Source organism: Mobula birostris, chromosome 24, assembly GCF_030028105.1.
Source record: "Mobula birostris isolate sMobBir1 chromosome 24, sMobBir1.hap1, whole genome shotgun sequence".
In the NCBI taxonomy this organism is placed as follows: Eukaryota; Metazoa; Chordata; class Chondrichthyes; order Myliobatiformes; family Myliobatidae; genus Mobula; species Mobula birostris.
In genome coordinates this window covers 54,347,459-54,364,694 of record NC_092393.1, presented here as the reverse complement: position 1 = coordinate 54,364,694, position 17,236 = coordinate 54,347,459, and the positions used below count along the sequence as shown (strand labels likewise).

The window sequence follows — 17,236 nt, the reverse complement described above, 5'->3', positions numbered from 1 at the left end:
CTGGTCCTGATGTCTCAGTTTAACCGGAATCCACCAAAATATCTGGTTCCCTTGCTCTATGCTCTGATTATTATCTTCTGCTCTATAAAATGTTAAAAGTTTCAGTTTAAAAACTTTAACCTTCCCCTTTGTAGCCTGTAAGGACCCTTCAACGTGCCAAGCCAGTTTGATAACAATCACTGATGTCAGACATCTTTTATTCTTTACACCTAATGACTGACAGCATCAGGCATCATTAAAGTATGTTTATCACAAAGATTGCTAGATCTTTACGGTCATCATTGTTTGAGGTCGAGAGAGAAAGCAGCTCTTCCACTGCTGACTGCAAAATCCTGAGCCAGCTATCAAATTTTACCTGGCATCAAATCAGCAAATGTGGTTGATTACAGATTCCACTTTCCAAGAACTGCTGGACGAGACCACAATTCTTTGAACTGCTAGGAAGTTCTTTAATCACTCCTGGCTGCAGATAAGATTAATTTTCAGGTTGGAGCCGCTACCTTTTAATAGCCAGAGAACAAGCCAAAACAAAGTTTCATAAGCCACATCTAGCACAGAGCATCATGCCAGAGAAGAATGTTGATGGTCTGCACTGCTTGCAAGTCATCAGCCCATTTAGATTGGCAACTCAAGAAAATGGTGTCACAGTTGGAAAATTGGAATGGTTGCATAACAAATTCTGGAACACCGCTAAGGTTCCAAGTTCTCTGCTATGATTGTTTTTGAATACAGTTGCAGGTCAAACCTGCAGGGAGCAACAGCTCATGTAAGTTAGAGTGCTGGTCACTTCTACTGATCAAGTATTTCAGTGCACACAATTACCATTTTTCTTTCTTCAGGCTCCTGAATGTATTTAGTTCCCTTAATGAGTCAAAACCCAGTGTCTACAAATCCACTGGAGGCTGAAGACGACCTGTCCTGGGGCTAGAGGACTGTGTATGCATAGGTGGGTGGGGTTGAGAGAGGGAGGAACGAGGCCTGTTTTGCTGTTCCAGTTCAAGATGGCGCTGGTGAACTACAGTGACAACTTGCTGGCAGCAAACACAACTATTCATCACTCACATCTTTTCTCATAAATGATCATTAGCCTATAATTTCTTTTTGGGGTTGAGCTTTTGAACTGTCCGTATGATCTGGCATTTTTGAGGTGTGAGCTGAAGTCTTGAAGGTGCAGGACAGTTGCGGCATAGCGTGTACGGGCTGAATGGAGGTGCTGGAACCCAGGCCCCAGAGCAGGGAACCAGCCAATCACTGGCTGCTAGAGTGGACTTGAAGGTGACTCAAAGTGACACAATGGAGGCTAGGCAAAGTCAAGTTGGCGGGACCGGGCCCAAGAGTGAGGAACAAGCCAATGTTTGAACGATAAACGCCAGGCTGAATTCCAAAGGTAGGGTATCAGCTAAATCAAGGCAGCGGTTCCAGGCACAAGAGTGTATCGAAGCGGTGAGGGACAGGCTGGTGTTCAGCTCACTGGTTACGTGTCTCTGCACTGAAAGGAGGCTGTGGCCTGCAACTAACGGGTTCTTGGATCAGCTGTGACTGGAATCGTGGCTATGGACTCACTTTCGCAAACTTCAATTCTGAATGTTATTTGGGTACTTTTATTGTTTGCACAATTTGTTTCTTTCCCCTGCACAGTGGGTGTTTGGCGGTCTTTTTTAATGGGTTCCATTGGGTTTCTTTGTTTGTGGCTGCCTGTAAGGAGACAAAGCTCAAGGTTGTACATAATATATATACTTTGATAATAAATGCACTTTATGTTCTGTTCTGTCGTGTTGTGTTGTTCTGCAGAACATGGTGGGCATGCTATGTTGACACCAGATTGTACGTAGCACTTGCCCCCAGCCCATCTTTGGATGTATTCGTTGTTAACGCAAACAATACACTTCTCTGTCTGTTTCAATATAAGTGTGATAAAACTAATCAGAATCTGAATCTTTTTTCTCTCATTTTGCAGAAATACATGGGTGTCCTTCATTTTTAGTAGCTTGTACTCAACAAATGGATTGATGGACAGGCGAAGGATAAGGAAAGATTGGAAAAAAACCCTAAAAATATTATTTACTTAGTTTGTGATCATTGATATATATATATCAGTGAGATAAGTTTTTGTTTGCATCATAATAAAATCATTGTTCTCAATAATCAGCCAGTTGCCATTTCCAACCAAAGGATGACAATTCTAGGCAGCAGAGGAATTCAGGTTAAGGACTCACTGAACATTGAAACTGCTCTAATGAGTGGAACCAGAGGCTCATGGCCACTAAGAAATAGCCTGTAGAGTGAACCTGAACAGCCTCTCTTAAATGGCTCTAGCTTAAATGCCCAAGCCTACCGCAAAGTTGGGAGGGAAAAGTGCCAAACCCAAACAAAAGCTGATTAAAGGACTGGGTCAGAACTGGAAAGAAGCTGATGACTGGGTCTAAGATATTCATTGTTTTACTCCAAGTCTCTGTATCAAAGCTGTTAGGATTCTGTTCAGCAATCCAGGACTGAGTGTGTTCACAAGGATACACTATGTCCCAAATATGGTGGGACAGTTCAGGAGAAAGAGAATCCCCAAAGAACTGGTGATTGTGATGGCCATTTTCTTACAGAACCTTTTCAGAAGGTACTGATAACGTCAATATTACATGTCAAATTCATTCTACTTAACACTGAACAAGTAAGGATGACACAACCAACATGGGAGCAGCACTTCAACCATATATCAATGCGATCATTATGTTCCATATTTTTTTTAAGAAAAACTATTTTAATTGATTTGTCATTGCTGGTTTTTTCAATAAATTGAAAAGTTATCCATGTTGTTTAGTAATAACTTCTCACAAAGCTCCTTCCAAAAGCATGGTTCTGAACATATCTTGGCATTTATGATAGCTGATGTTAATTTTTCAAACTCAGTTATGAACCAAGTTCTCAAGATAGCAATACCAATCTGCAACACACACAAAAATGCTGGTGAACGCAGCAGACCAGGCAGCATCTCTAGGAAGAGGTACAGTCGACGTTTCGGGCCGAGACTCTTCGTCAGGACTAACTGAAAGAAGAGCTTGTAAGAGATTTGAAAATGGGAGGGGGAGGGGGAGGGGGAGTTCCGAAATGTTAGGAGAAGACAGGAGGGGTAGGGATGGAGCTAAGAGCTGGAAAGCTCTTCGTCATTCCAGGACGAAGGAGATGTCTTTGTTTTTTAAAGAAAGGGGGTTCCTTTCCTTCACCATCAACTCTGCTCTCAAACACATCTCTCCCATTTCACGCACATCTGCTCTCACCCCATCCTCCCACCACCCCACTAGGAATAGGGTTCCCTTGTCCTCACCTACCACCCCACCAGCCTCCAGGTCCAACATATAATTCTCCGTAACCTCCACCACCTCCAACGGGATCCCACCACTAAGCACATCTTCCACCCCCGCCCCCCCGCTTTCTGCAGGGATTGCTCCCTAAGCAACTCCCTTGTCCATTCGTCCCCCCCATCCCTTCCCACCAATCTCCCTCCCGGCACTTATCCTTGTAAGCGGAACAAGTGCTACACATGCCCTTACACTTCCTCCGTCACTACCATTCAGGGCCCCAGACAGTCCTTCCAGGTGAGGCAACACTTCACCTGTGAATTGGCTGGGGTGATATACTGCATCCGGTGCTCCCGATGCTGCCTTCTATATATTGGAAAGACCCAATGCAGGCTGGGAGACCATTTCGCTGAACACCTACGCTCCGTCTGCCAGAGAAAGCAGGATCTCCCAGTGGCCACACTTTTTACTTCCACGTCCCATTCCCATTCTGGTATGTCTATCCACGGCCTCCACTACTATCAAGATGAAGCCACACTCAGGTTGGAGGAACAACACCTTATATTCCATCTGGGTGGCCTCCAACCTGATGGCATGAACATCGACTTCTCTAACTTCCATTAATGCCTCACCTGTCCTTTGTACCCCATCTGCTACTTATTTATTTATTTATTTAAAAATTCTCTCTCTTTTTTCTCCCTCTATCCCTCTCACTATACTCCTTGCCCATCCTCTGGGCTTTCCTCCCCCTTTCTTTCTCCCTAGGCCTCCCATCCCATGATCCTCTCCCTTCTCCAGCCTCATATCCCTTTTGCCAATCACCTGTCCAGCTCTTGGCTCCAATCCTCCCCCTCCTGTCTTCTCCTATCATTTCGGATCTCCCCTTCCCCCTCCCACTTTGAAATCTCTTACTAGCTTTTCTTTCAGTTAGTCCTGACGGAGGGTCTCGGCCCGAAACATCGATTGTACCTCTTCCTATAGATGCTGCCAGGCCTGCTGCATTCACCAGCATTTTTTGTGTGTGCTGCTTGAATTTCCAGCATCTGCAGATTTCCCCGTGTTTGCATTTTTAAATACCAATGTGCACCAAGATATGAAAATGAATAAGAGCAACCCTCCAATAAAAACCCAACAACTGATAAACCTCTGTAAGACAGATTATTAACTGTAAGACACTCAGTGATATTCTTCATGACTACATTTAATTGGGCTTAATATATCTAATAATACACATATATGATATGCATCAATGTGACATTAGTAAAAGTGGATCACATCTGTTATCTTGTAGTGGACACAGCCCAGTCCATTACAGCAAAAATCCTCCCCACCATTGAGCACATCTACAAGGACGCTGCCACAAGGAAGCAGCATCCATCATCAAGGAACCCCATACAGGCCATGCTCTCTTCTCACTAAGACTATCAGGCTGGAGGTACAGGAGCCTTAGGTCCCACACCACCAACCAGGTTCAGGAACAGTTATTACCCTATAACCATCAGGCTTCTGAACCAGCATGGATGACATCACTCACCTCAACTCTGAACTGATTCCACAACTTATAGGCTCACCTTTGAGGACTCTACAACACATGCTCTCAACATTTACTTATCTTTTGTATCTGTACAGTTTGTCTTATTTTGAACATTGGTTGTTTGTCAGCGTTTGTGAGTATTTTTCATTGATTCTATTGAATTTCTTTGTTCTACTGTAAATATCCTGAAGAAAATGAATATACACACTTTGATAATAAATTTACTTTGAACTTCGTTAGTAATTGGTACTAAACTGCTCTTTATTTTTGCAAGCAATATTTATTGAACTCCTTGAAATTAATACGGTTAAGTGTCCTGTTTTCAACAAGGTGCTTTTGGCCAAAAATTAGTTTTCCTTGGAAACACAGCTTCCAAGAATGGAATATGACACAACAGAACAGCCCTACCAGATTCCAGTCATTGGATGCAATCATCTTTTTTCGTTCCGTACATGAAACAAAGGTTCACACAGAGATGTGTCATCAAGTAATGCACTTCAGTTGTGGAATTCATCTGGCTTTGGAGCATGTCCAACATCCAGCATCTCTAAACGAGCATTGATGTGGGAGCAACCACAATTTTCCTTTCCTTTATTTCTGCAGTTATTTTCACTGTTCAAGAAGAACTGTGAAAAGTTAAATCCCCAGCATTTCTCCCTAATCCTTCCATGGCAGTCAAACTTCATTCTTTACAAACTTTTCTATTGTCCCTTTGAACCGCTCAATCTCCCAAACAAGTTCCTGAACTGGGAAACTATATTTGTACGCCACCTGCTTTCAGCATATCCAGTGAGCAAACTTCAGGCCATTTAATATAGCCCATTGTGTTCAGGGGGTCTCTGCAAGTTGACTCCTTACCATCCACAGATAGATATTCCATCTTTTAAACCTCCTCAATTGAAATGCAACAATAATTATTAATTCAAACCATAAACTGCAATCGTCTGAATTGTTAAGGAATATGTGCAAAATGATTCATATACAGTGTTGAAAACCTAGAAAAGGCACCTAAACAACTATTTACAGTTATTCACTGCTCTAAGTCTGTGGGGCAGGAACTCATCAAATGCACTCAAGGTTCATAGGTGGTGGGTCAAACTACATCAGGCTTTAATTACTACTTAATCACCATATATTAAAACAAGGATGAAAATCTACTTGTCCCAAAGGTGCTGCAATCCCTTGAAATGATAAGGGGAATTAATAGCATCCAAGCCGGAAATAACCAAACGCACAATCATAATAGGATCACCTACAAGTTAGTAGCAAAATCAGGAAGCCCATTAATTTCTACATGAAATGTAATGGAAATCTGGAGCTCTTGCTATCCTACGAGCTATCAACTCTGCATCAATTAGAACTTAATCGCACTAAGATCTTTATTAATTTAGAGTATCAAGAGATATAAAACTAAAGTTAATAGAACTGGTTTGATGGTTTAAATAACACACATAAAAAATGCTGGTGAACGCAGCAGGCCAGGCAACATCTATAGGAAGAGGTACAGTCGACGGTTCGGGCCGAGACCCTTCGTCAGGACTAACTGAAAGAAGAGATAGTAAGAGATTTGAAAGTGGAAGGGGGAGGGGGAGGTCCGAAGTGATAGGAAAAGACAGGAGGGGGAGGGATGGAGCCAAGAGTTGGACAGTTGATTGGCAAAAGGGATATGAGAGGATCATGGGACAGGAGGCCTAGGGAGAAAGAAAGGGGGAGGGGAAAACACAAAGGATGGGCAAGGAGTATAGCGAGAGGACAGAGGAAAAAAGAGAGAGAGAATAAATAAATAGATAGATAGATAAATAAATAAATAAAGGATAGGGTGCAAAGGGGAGGTGGGGCATTAACAGAAGTTTGAGAAGTCAATGTTCATGCCATCAGGTTGGAGACTACCCAGACAGAATATAAGCTGTTGTTCTTCCAACCTGAGTGTGGCTTCATCTTGACAGTAGAGGAGGCCGTGGATAGACATATCAGAATGGGAATGGGACGTGGAATTAAAATATGTAGCCACAGGGAGATCCTGCTTTCTCTGGCGTACAAGCCTCCTGATGGCATGAACATTGACTTCTCTAACTTACGTTAATGCCCCACCTCCCCTTTGTACCCCATCCGTTATTTATTTTTTAAAATTTTTTTCTCTCTCCTTCTCTCCTTTTTCTCCCTCTGACTATACTTCTTGCCCATCCTCTGGGCTTCCCCCCTCCCCCCCCGTCTTTCTCTCTAGGCCTCCCATCCCATGATCCTCTCATATCCCTTTTGCCAATCAACTTTCCAGTTCTTAGTTCCACCCCTCCCCCTCCTGTCTTCTCCTATCATTTTGGATCTCCCCCTTCCCCTCCTACTTTCAAATCTCTTACTATCTCTTCTTTCAGTTAGTCCTGACGAAGGGTCTCGGCCCGAAACATCGACTGTACCTCTTCCTAGAGATGCTGCCTGGCCTGCTGCGTTCACCAGCAATTTTTTATGTGTGTTGCTTGAAATTCCAGAATCTGCAGGTTTCCTCGTGTTTGATGGTTTAAACAGTTCTGTTTCTCTTGGGTGAGAACTAACATAGTAACTACTGCCTCCCCCCATCCCAATAAAGCTCTGCAGCTTAATAGCCCACACAAACTGCTGGAGGAACTCAGCAGGTCATGCAGCATCTATGGAAGAGAATGTAACTGAATCAATCAGACACAACACAAAAGCCAAACTCATGTATAGCTTACAATGCAAGTGAAATTGATTCCTATTGTCTAACCAGCTCATGAAAAAGTATCAGAAAAAAAAGTAACATTCAAAATATTATCAATATCTGAAACACTCTAATTCCTTCATCAAGGCAATGCTGACACTTCTTAAATAGATTTAAATGTTTCTGAAAACATTACTATGGTTTGTTCAGTAACTAGCACGCCTTGCCTGCAAGTCAAGAAATTGTTCTGACATTTACTATAAAAGTACAAATTCACAGAAAAATAATGCAATTGTATAAAAACAACAGCTCCTGAAATATATCTTGCCATGTACTAAATACAATGAATAATATTCATGCATAAGATTCTGATTGTCTTTTTAAAAAATCTTTCACAGATCTTGCCTTCCAGGCTCAATTTCCAATTCTATGAGGATATACCAATATTGCTTACAGTCCTGGGAGACTGCTTCGTCAAGCACCTCCGCTCCATCCACCAAAAGCAGAATTTTCTGGTGGCCAAACTTTTAAATTCCAATTCCCATTCCATTTCTGACATGTCAGTCCATGGCCTCCTCATGTACCCACACCATTGGCCCACTCTCCTCTCCTATCAGATTCCTTCCTCTCTAGCCCTTGACCTTTCCTAGCCATCTGGCTTCACCTATCACATTCCAGCTATTCTCCTTTGTTTCCCCCCCCCACACCTTTTTATTCTGGCATCTTCCCCTTCTTTTTCAATCTTAAAGAAGGGTCTCGGCCAAAAATGTTGACTGTTTATCAATTTCCATAGATGCTGTCTGACCTTTTTGTGAATGTTGCTCTGTCTTTACTCTGTTGCTGAAAAACGTTAATGGCAATTAAGTGATTTTGCACTACCAACATGAGATGACCATGAATATATAAAAAAGAAGGTATCACACCAGAACTTAGTGAAGCTGGTATTAAGACAATTGTTAAGACAGTGCAAACAACAGGAATTCTGCAGATGCTGGAAATTCAAGCAACACACATCAAAGTTGCGGGTGAACGCAGCAGGCCAGGCAGCATCTGTAGGAAGAGGTGCAGTCGACGTTTCAGGCCGAGACCCTTCGTCAGGACTAACTGAAGGAAGAGTGAGTAAGGGTGTCGACGTTTCAGGCCCTTACTCACTCTTCCTTCAGTTAGTCCTGACGAAGGGTCTCGGCCTGAAACATCGACTGCACCTCTTCCTACAGATGCTGCCTGGCCTGCTGCATTCACCAGCAACTTTGATGTGTGTCGTTAAGACAGTGGTACAGTTTACTATCAAAGAATACTGTGTCAAATAACTTGCTGGTCTCCTTGGCATCAGCATCTTAAAGAGAACATTACTACTTCACTGAAGTAGTTTATAAAATTATTCATTTAATGCAAGAATAAAATTTATAAAATTGAGCAAGTCATGCCTAAGGCCAAAGCACAATGGAGCAATAGCAAATATTTCAAAAGCTAACAGAAACAAAAAATAAAAACAGAAAATAGTGAAAGCAATCAGTAGATCAGGCAGCATCTGTGAAGAAAGAAGCAGAGATGTGTTTTAGCTCAATAACTTTTGTTCAGAAAGGCTCTGAAAGGTTATTATGAAAAGCATTAACGGCATTTCACTCGCCACAGATACCTCCTGAGATACCTGGGAATATCCACAATCTTCTGTTTTCATTTCATATTTCCAGCATCTGTAGCTTTTACTGACTTTCAAGAAACAAAAATAACCTGACTACATTTTCAATTACAACTGCCACTACTGAAGGTCAAAGCATGAATTTTGTTGTTTGATTCGGTATCCAAAATTAGCAACCCTACCTTGCTCTCTGCTCCACCAACACGTTGACGTGTAGCTGTAACCATCTCCAATTTAGCATTGTTAGGTACATTAGCAAACCTCCACTGCTGTGATAAATCCAAAAGTGTTCTCTGGAACCTACAAAAACAAATCATCAAGGTTCTCCATAAGCAAAATATGTGAAAATGCAATCAGGAAACAGGTCATGTGAACCAAGTTAACATTTCATATCAATGAGCTTTCATCAGATGACTCTCCACAAAAGGATACGCTCAGTATTTCCATCATTTTCTGCTTTAACACAAAACTCAACTTCAGGCACCTTTCAATAAATAACCCTCAAAGATTTCAAGCCCCACATAACTTAGGAGAATAATTGCTCGATTCACAGCCACAGGGAATGTAATATTTACCTTTAACAATCCACAGCCCTCAATATTTACTTGGATCTTTTAAATATGGAAAAACCTTAATATCAAGGAATCCATCTAATGTTTTAAGGATATATTACACTGTTCAGTTTTAAATTTCAATGATATGGAGAAATGGGAAAAACATACTATTCTGCCTGTCCAATTCCAAATAGCTGTATCTCAAGAAATAAATAAGTACATTTGAGAGTGGGAAGGCATTTCCAAGAGGGGCAGAAAGATGATTTCATGAAGAGTAGAAGCACATTTGTATTGCATGCAGCATAATTGCGAGAGACAGTGAGAGGGTTGAAAAATACTGCTGGTGCCTCTGCTTGCAGAGTCTAGTCCACATATACAACATGCTTGGCATGGCTTTCATTCACAAAGAAAAAGATTTTATTTCATTAATCTATCAGTGAATCATGTCAATTTACAAGAATTTTATTAAACCACATAAATTTTATTATACCTGCAAAACCGAAGAAATTTTTACTTTCATCATTTTTTCTGTAAACCTGAAAAACTACAATAAACCATTTTAACAAAAATAGTTAAGAGGAAGATCAACACAACAGCATATATGCAACGAGTTTATCCCAAGTTCAGATGGTGAAAATTTAACACTCTACTGGACAATTTAAATAAGAACAGAATTTATTCAGCACATCAGGGGTATGGGGAAGAAACAGAGATAATGGTTCAGGGTGATAACGTTGCCTCAGATCTAGGGAACGAGGCAAATTTCAACAATGGATCTACCATTGACCTGCTTGTGCATCTCAGGGCACAAGTGCACTTCAAGTGATGGCAAATGACGTCACAGGAGATCGTGAAGGAATGTGAATAACCGGGAGACAAACGGCTGATGCTCAGAGATAGGGTCATGGTCCAGAGGCAAATAAGAGAAGATGTCAGACAGCTGGTGAACTCCTGTAGGAGATTAACTTACCACACAACAAAAGCACTGCCATTGCCAGTAGGCTTGATGACAACATGAAGGTTGAGACTGGTCAACCTGAGCATAACTCATGAATGGAGAAGTGGGGGGGAGGGGGGGAATGAGTAGGAATGAGAAAGTTTAGAACAAGAAAGGGCAGTATTAAAATCAAATGGCCACTATTATGCTAACAGTCAATGATGAATCTCCAAGTTAATCATTACAGTCAGAGTCATAGAACAATACAGTACAGAAAAAGGGCCTTCGGTCCACTTCATCCATGCCAAACTATTATTCTGCGTAGTTATAGTCCTCCATACCCCTCCCATTTGTACAAGGCCATAATACAAAGCATCAGAATTAGGCTCTTTGACCCATCGAGTCTGCTCCACCATTCCATTATGGCTGAGTTATAACCACTCTCAATCCCATTCTCCTGCCTTCTCCACATAACCTTTGATGCCCTTACTAACCAAGGACCGACCAACCTCCACTTTAAATATAACCAGTGACTTGGCCTCCATGGCCATCCACAGATCCTCCACCTTCTGGTAAAATAAAGTCCCCTTCATCTCATACTTATCCAAATGTCTCTTAAATGTTGTAATCAAACCCACATCCACCACTCCCACTGGCAGCCCATTCAACATTCACACCACCCTGAGTTTCAGGTTTTTCTTAAGTATTTCATCTAACAGTTAATCTAAATCATTATCTCTGAGTGGTGGGGTGGAGGCACATCTCTACCTTCCCTCTGTCAGCCTGCAGGTCACACTTGGGGGGGGCAGCACCTGCTTAGCCCCCTGATCCAGGTCACATAAAGCTATGGGAGCAGGTGGTGGATGGCCCTATGAGCAGCTGGTCACAAGTCCTGGTTATGCGACCAGCGACACCAGCCGGACAATCTCTGAAGAGTATTGATAATGGCTGGAGTCATCCCTCTTGTAAAGACACTGTCCAGAAGAAGGCAATGGCAAACCACTTCTATTAAACTTTGCCAAGAACAATCATGGCTGAGACCATAATCGCCTACGTCACATGACATGGCACAAAACAATGATGACGATGATATTTCTCTCACATTCAGATGCTGTTTTGCAGGATTGTGTGCTTTTATTTCAGATTCCCAGCATTTGCAAGTTTTTTTTTACTTATAACAACCTAAATGTCTATACCACCTGTACTTCATTATGGAAATGTGTTGAAGAACACTAAAAAGATAACTCAAGAGCTAACACCTTAGAATCAGGAAAGCACAGAATTCAAACTGCAAGATAGGTTCAAGAAGAGTTACTATCCCTCGACCATCAAGTTCTTGAACAAAAATGGATAACTACACTTACTTGCCCATCCATTGAGATCTTCCCACACCAATGATCTCACTTCAAGGATTCTTTATCTTGTTGTTTCATGTTCTCATTACTTATTTCTATTTATTTATAATTGCCTTGTTGTATTCTGCACTCTGGTTGATCTTTCATTGATCCTGTTATAGTTACTATTCTATAGATTTGCTGAGTTTGTCTGCAGGAAAATGGACTCAGGGCTGTTTATTGTGACATATATGTACTTTGATAATAAAATTTACTTTAAAATTTGATTTACTGAACAGATACTGCTAATCTTCGGAGCATTTATGTAGGATAATAACATTTAAAATCAACAGTGTTCCAAATAAAACTAATTATTCTGGTACAATGCGAATTCTGTGCTTAATCTAATCAGAGTCTCTAAGATCAAATGATCTAATCATCAAGTAATAAAGGCCTCAAATGAGGGAGAATTAAGCTGCTTTTGATTAGCAATAGTTGAGTATCGCACATGTTCAGGAATTCCAAGTACCAATAGAGAAATTATTTTGCATGGAGCTCATTGAAATACATTATTTGACTGTGGTAATCAGTGCTGTAAATTATTAAAAGTTGCTTCACATCTGCTACCAAATGCAAAGTCTGGACACACAGATGAACAATGTTTAATACTGGACTTGCAGAACCTATGTAGCACAGTTTCCAGCAATTCCAAAGTATGACAGTGAAACAGATGTAGCTCTGTAAAACATGAAACTTCTGACAGGCCAAAACTAAAGGATTTCAAGTGAAAACATAATTTATACTAAAGGATTAAATATGCTTGTTCTTGAAGTTAATTAATTTACACACTTATGTTAATGGATTGGATTTTTGCATTTATGGACTGTAGATGTTTTCACATTTACATTTTTTATATTGTTATTCGCTCATTCCTTTTCCATTTTGTTGTGTGAGGGGAGAGGGTTTGGGGGTTGCTGTTCTGGTTGCATTCTGTTAATTTTTTTTGTACGAAGAGGGGTTGTTTGGGGATCTCTGTTCTTGCTCTGTTTTGTGCAGGGTGGAGGGGAGATTTGGGGTCAATGTTCTTGCTCCGTTTTGTGTGGAGGGACTGGGGTTTGTGTGTGGGGGGGTTGATGTTTCTCTTTGAATGACTTTTATGTTCTTTCTTCGTTTCATGGCTATCTAGCGATATCTAGAAGACAAATCTCAGAGTTGTGCACGGACACACACTTTGATAACAAATGAACCTTTGAACTTTTTTGAACTTTGAACAAGATTGACCTAGACTTAGGGACCCTGAGAACCTTGAGTTTAAATATGTCTGACTCCAAATATTATAAAACAAAGGTATAGCTCCATAGAAATATAAAAGATCAGTGCCCCTCCACAAAGAAGTGAAAAACTTAAAACAAAAACAGACTACTTTTTAAAAAAAAGATTCTTACTTGAGGGTATATTCTTCAGGATCAAAATTTTGCTTTCTGCACACCTCTTCTAAAACCTAAAACACAAAAACAAAATGACAAACATTGCATTGAACTATGGAGAAATAAATCACCTGGCTATAAATCACTGCTATGATGAAAAATTCTCATTTTAGACATTTATTCTGATTAAGGAATCAGATTTATATAATGAATGAAAATTAGTATACGTGTCTATCGTGTCTTACAACGACAGATTTGTGCAGCTCTTCTAGATCATGGGTTCCCAACCCTTTTTATGCCATGTTCCCATACCATTAACCGAGGTTCCGTGGACCCCAGGTTGGGAACCCCTGTTCTAGATGACGTGAACTACACGGAGAAATGAGTGCAGAAGGATTTTTAAAGTGGAAAAGCTGTCGCACTGTGGCAGTTCCACACACTCGACCTCGGAAGTCCGGGTCCAGTGGTATGAGCGTTGATCACAACTGGAGTCTTCCTTGGTTGCAGTGGATGACATGACTTTGTCTGTGCCTCGTCATGCCCTTCGCTCTCCGTGGAGCTTTGCAGAACCGCCTTCCTGCCCGCTGGATCTCACTGTTGATCTCTCCCGCCCAATCCGCCGAAACTGATTTCACATGACAGGACAGGTTCGTCCCTGTCTCACTGAGGAACGGGACCTTAACTGGTAGAGCCCGCCTGTTGAAGCAGGGTACCGGATGTGGCCGCTGTCACATGCACACAGCTACTTAGAGCCACAGGTGAGAGGTGAGAGTCTGGTGGGGATCAAAGGTGTGTGAGCTGCACTAGAATGGACACAACAAGCCCCTCCACCAAAGGTGCTACCCCTTCCTGGACACCCCAAGAGAAGTTATGTAGCCAACCTTGTTTAAAACTTAGCCAAATTACCCCTCTCAGGATGACAACAAAAAAATAGTCCATGAACCTTTGTCACACTAAGCCAGATACTACAACTATAATGATTTAAACAGTGTATCATCCAATATTTTTATGTACATTCGCTAAATTATTTCTACTTATGTATATTTTTAATTGCTTTTTCCTGCCTTTCATTTGTGAAGTCTGCATCATCCTATTTTGAGGGGAATTCCACCCCTCCAAAATTAGAGAAGTACTTAATAAAACTGCTCTAAGATACCCAATACTGTAACAGCAGCGTAAGTGGAAATCATAAATGTGTGTGGCTCAAGATTTCCAGCATTTGCAGAACTGCTTGTGTTTATTGTGGAATCATTGCCTATTTTACTGAAACAATGTAAAGCAGTCCTTCAGCAACACTTGTTTCAACCTCATCAAAGTAATTGACAAAATGGTCACCTTGGTCAGTCTGCTGGAGGAAAATCCCATTAAGCTGGAAAGAGTGCAGAGCAGATTTACATGGATATTGCCAGGACTGAGTTATGCAGAGAGCTAGTACAGGCTGGGATATTACTCTTTGGAGCACAGTACACTGAGGTTATATTACAGAAGTGTATAAAATTATGGGGGCACATAGATAGGGTAATTGACAGTTTTTTGCCCAGAGATGAAAATTAAGAACTAGAGGAAATTGTTTTCAGGTGAGAAAACAGAATGAGAATCAGGTTTATTATCATTTGTAATTTGTAATCCTGTAATTTGTTGTTTTGTAGCAGCAGTACAGTATATACTATAAATTACGATCTATCTATATATATATATATATATATATATATATATATATATATATATATATATATATAGTGCAAAAAAATCAGTTTAATAGGGACTCAGGGGACAACTTTATCAGTGAGAGGGTGGTCTTTATGTACAATAAATTGCTAGAGGAAATGGTCGAGGCAAGCACATCTACAGCAGCACAGTAACGTTGTGGTTAGCAGTACAGGTGACCCAGGTTCAATTGCCCCTGCTATCTGTAAGGAGTTTGTAAGTTCTCCTCTGGGTGCTCCGGTTTCCTCCCACAGTCCAAAGACATACTGGTTGGTAGGCTAATTGGTCATTGGAAATTGTCTCACGATTAGGCTAGGATTAAATCGGGGGGTTGCTGGGCAGTGTGACTAAAAGGCCAGAAGGGCCTGTTCCGCGCTGTATCTCAATAAATTAATGAATACACAGTGTTTTAAGACACTTAGACAGGTAATTGGTAGGAAAGGTTTAAAGAGACAGGAGTCAAATGCTGGCAAAAGGGAGTATTTTAGTAGGGACTGTTGGTCAATAGGGACCAGATGGGCCAAAGGGCCTGATGCTGTGCTGAGCAACTCCATGACTAATATCAGGTCCAATATGTTCAGCAAAAAAGATAAAGATTAGCTTTGCCAAGTATGCATCGAAATCTACAGTGAAATCCATTGTTTGCGTCAAATCAATCAGCGAGGATTGAGCCTGGCAGCCACAAGTGCCACCAGGCTTCCATCACCAACATAGCATGCCCATGACCTACTAACCATAACTGCAATGTCTTTGGACTGTGGGAAGAAACTGGCATACCCAGAAGAAGCCCACAAGGTTGCAGGGAGAATATACAATTTTTTTAAACAGACAGGAGGAAATTGAACCCCAATTGTACAGCAGGTGGAGTAAAGTGATACTGCAAACCACTATGCTACTGTGCCGATCTTGAGACTGAAAGTTTCAGTCAAGCGTGAGTTTGTACTGGTTGGTCTAACTTCTGAGAATCTTTGTCCAGGACATGCAACTACAAACTGGCAGATGAAGTTACTTAATTTCTCATCATTTTCTGCCACAGCACCAGATGCCATACAATGACAACAGTTCAGAAGTATAAAACAAATTGCATAAATGCAAGTTGTTCTTTCAGCTTTGACAACTAGATCAGAGCCAAAAGAGAACAAAAATCTGTCAGTCTCCAACTGCAGTGGTAGACTTGATAACACTTCGAAATGTTGTACCTTATGGAACATTTAATCCAACAGATAGAATTCTCTAATCAACAGATAGAATTATAACTGGACAAACTTCAATATAGGGCACAGCAGTACTAATCATAAGAAATAAATTCCTAAATGTGTCAGCTTCAAGCAACAGTAGTGTTCTCGCCTCTCCCGAACCAAGTGATGTAGATTCAAGATTTAGTCCATGCTTTTTGTACACATCTTTCGTTACAGAAAATTAAGAGGTCATCTCACTGAAATGTTTCAATCTCGATAAGGTGTACACAGAAAAACTACACTCTCAGGTGGAGAGTTCAAAAAATGTTACGTAAGGTTGAAGTCAGAAAGCATTTCCTCACAATAGATAACTTTATTTGTTTATTGAAATACAGTACAGGTGTCTCTCTCTTTCGATGATGTCGTACGATGTTACCAATGTTCTGCATTTATGGATTTGGACTATGGACAATGGACTTTTTAGGTCTTATGGTTTTTATATTCTGTGTTTTCGCCCATTCTTTTTTGTTTTATTTTTGTGCAGGGAAGGGGTTTAAGGGGTTGATGTTTTGTAGCATTTTAAGTTCTTTTGTGTGGGGAGGGAGATTTGGGGGGGGGTCAATCTTCTTGTTGCATTTGATGATCATGCTGACGCTCTTTTTGGTGTGGGGGTGGGTTTACTGTTTCTCTTTGAACTGACTTCCACTGTTTCTGTTTTGTGGCTATTTGGAGAAGATGAACCTCAGAGATATATACTGCATTCATACTTTGATAATAAATTAACTTTTGAACAGGCCCTTCCAGCCCTTTCAGCCACACTGCCTAGCAATTCCCCAATTTAATTCTAGCCTAATTACAGGAGAATTTACAATGACTAATTAACCTACCAACCAGTACATCTTTGGACTGTGGGATGAAACCGGAGCACCCAATGGAAACTCATGAGCTCACAAAGA

The 17,236-nt window shown here is 41.0% G+C and overlaps 1 protein-coding gene across 2 annotated transcripts in view; it reads right to left on the bottom strand.

The window, feature by feature from the left end:
• Positions 1-17,236, bottom strand: part of aspscr1 (ASPSCR1 tether for SLC2A4, UBX domain containing) — a 311,330-nt gene that overhangs the window by 291,770 nt on the left and 2,324 nt on the right. For both annotated transcript variants that reach the window (XM_072242323.1, XM_072242324.1), the window contains exons 2-3: positions 13,414-13,469; positions 9,326-9,443 (exon numbers count right to left, since the gene is read on the bottom strand). In XM_072242323.1, coding sequence (XP_072098424.1) covers positions 9,326-9,443; positions 13,414-13,469 — 174 coding nt within the window. The remainder of the gene's footprint in view (positions 1-9,325; positions 9,444-13,413; positions 13,470-17,236) is intronic.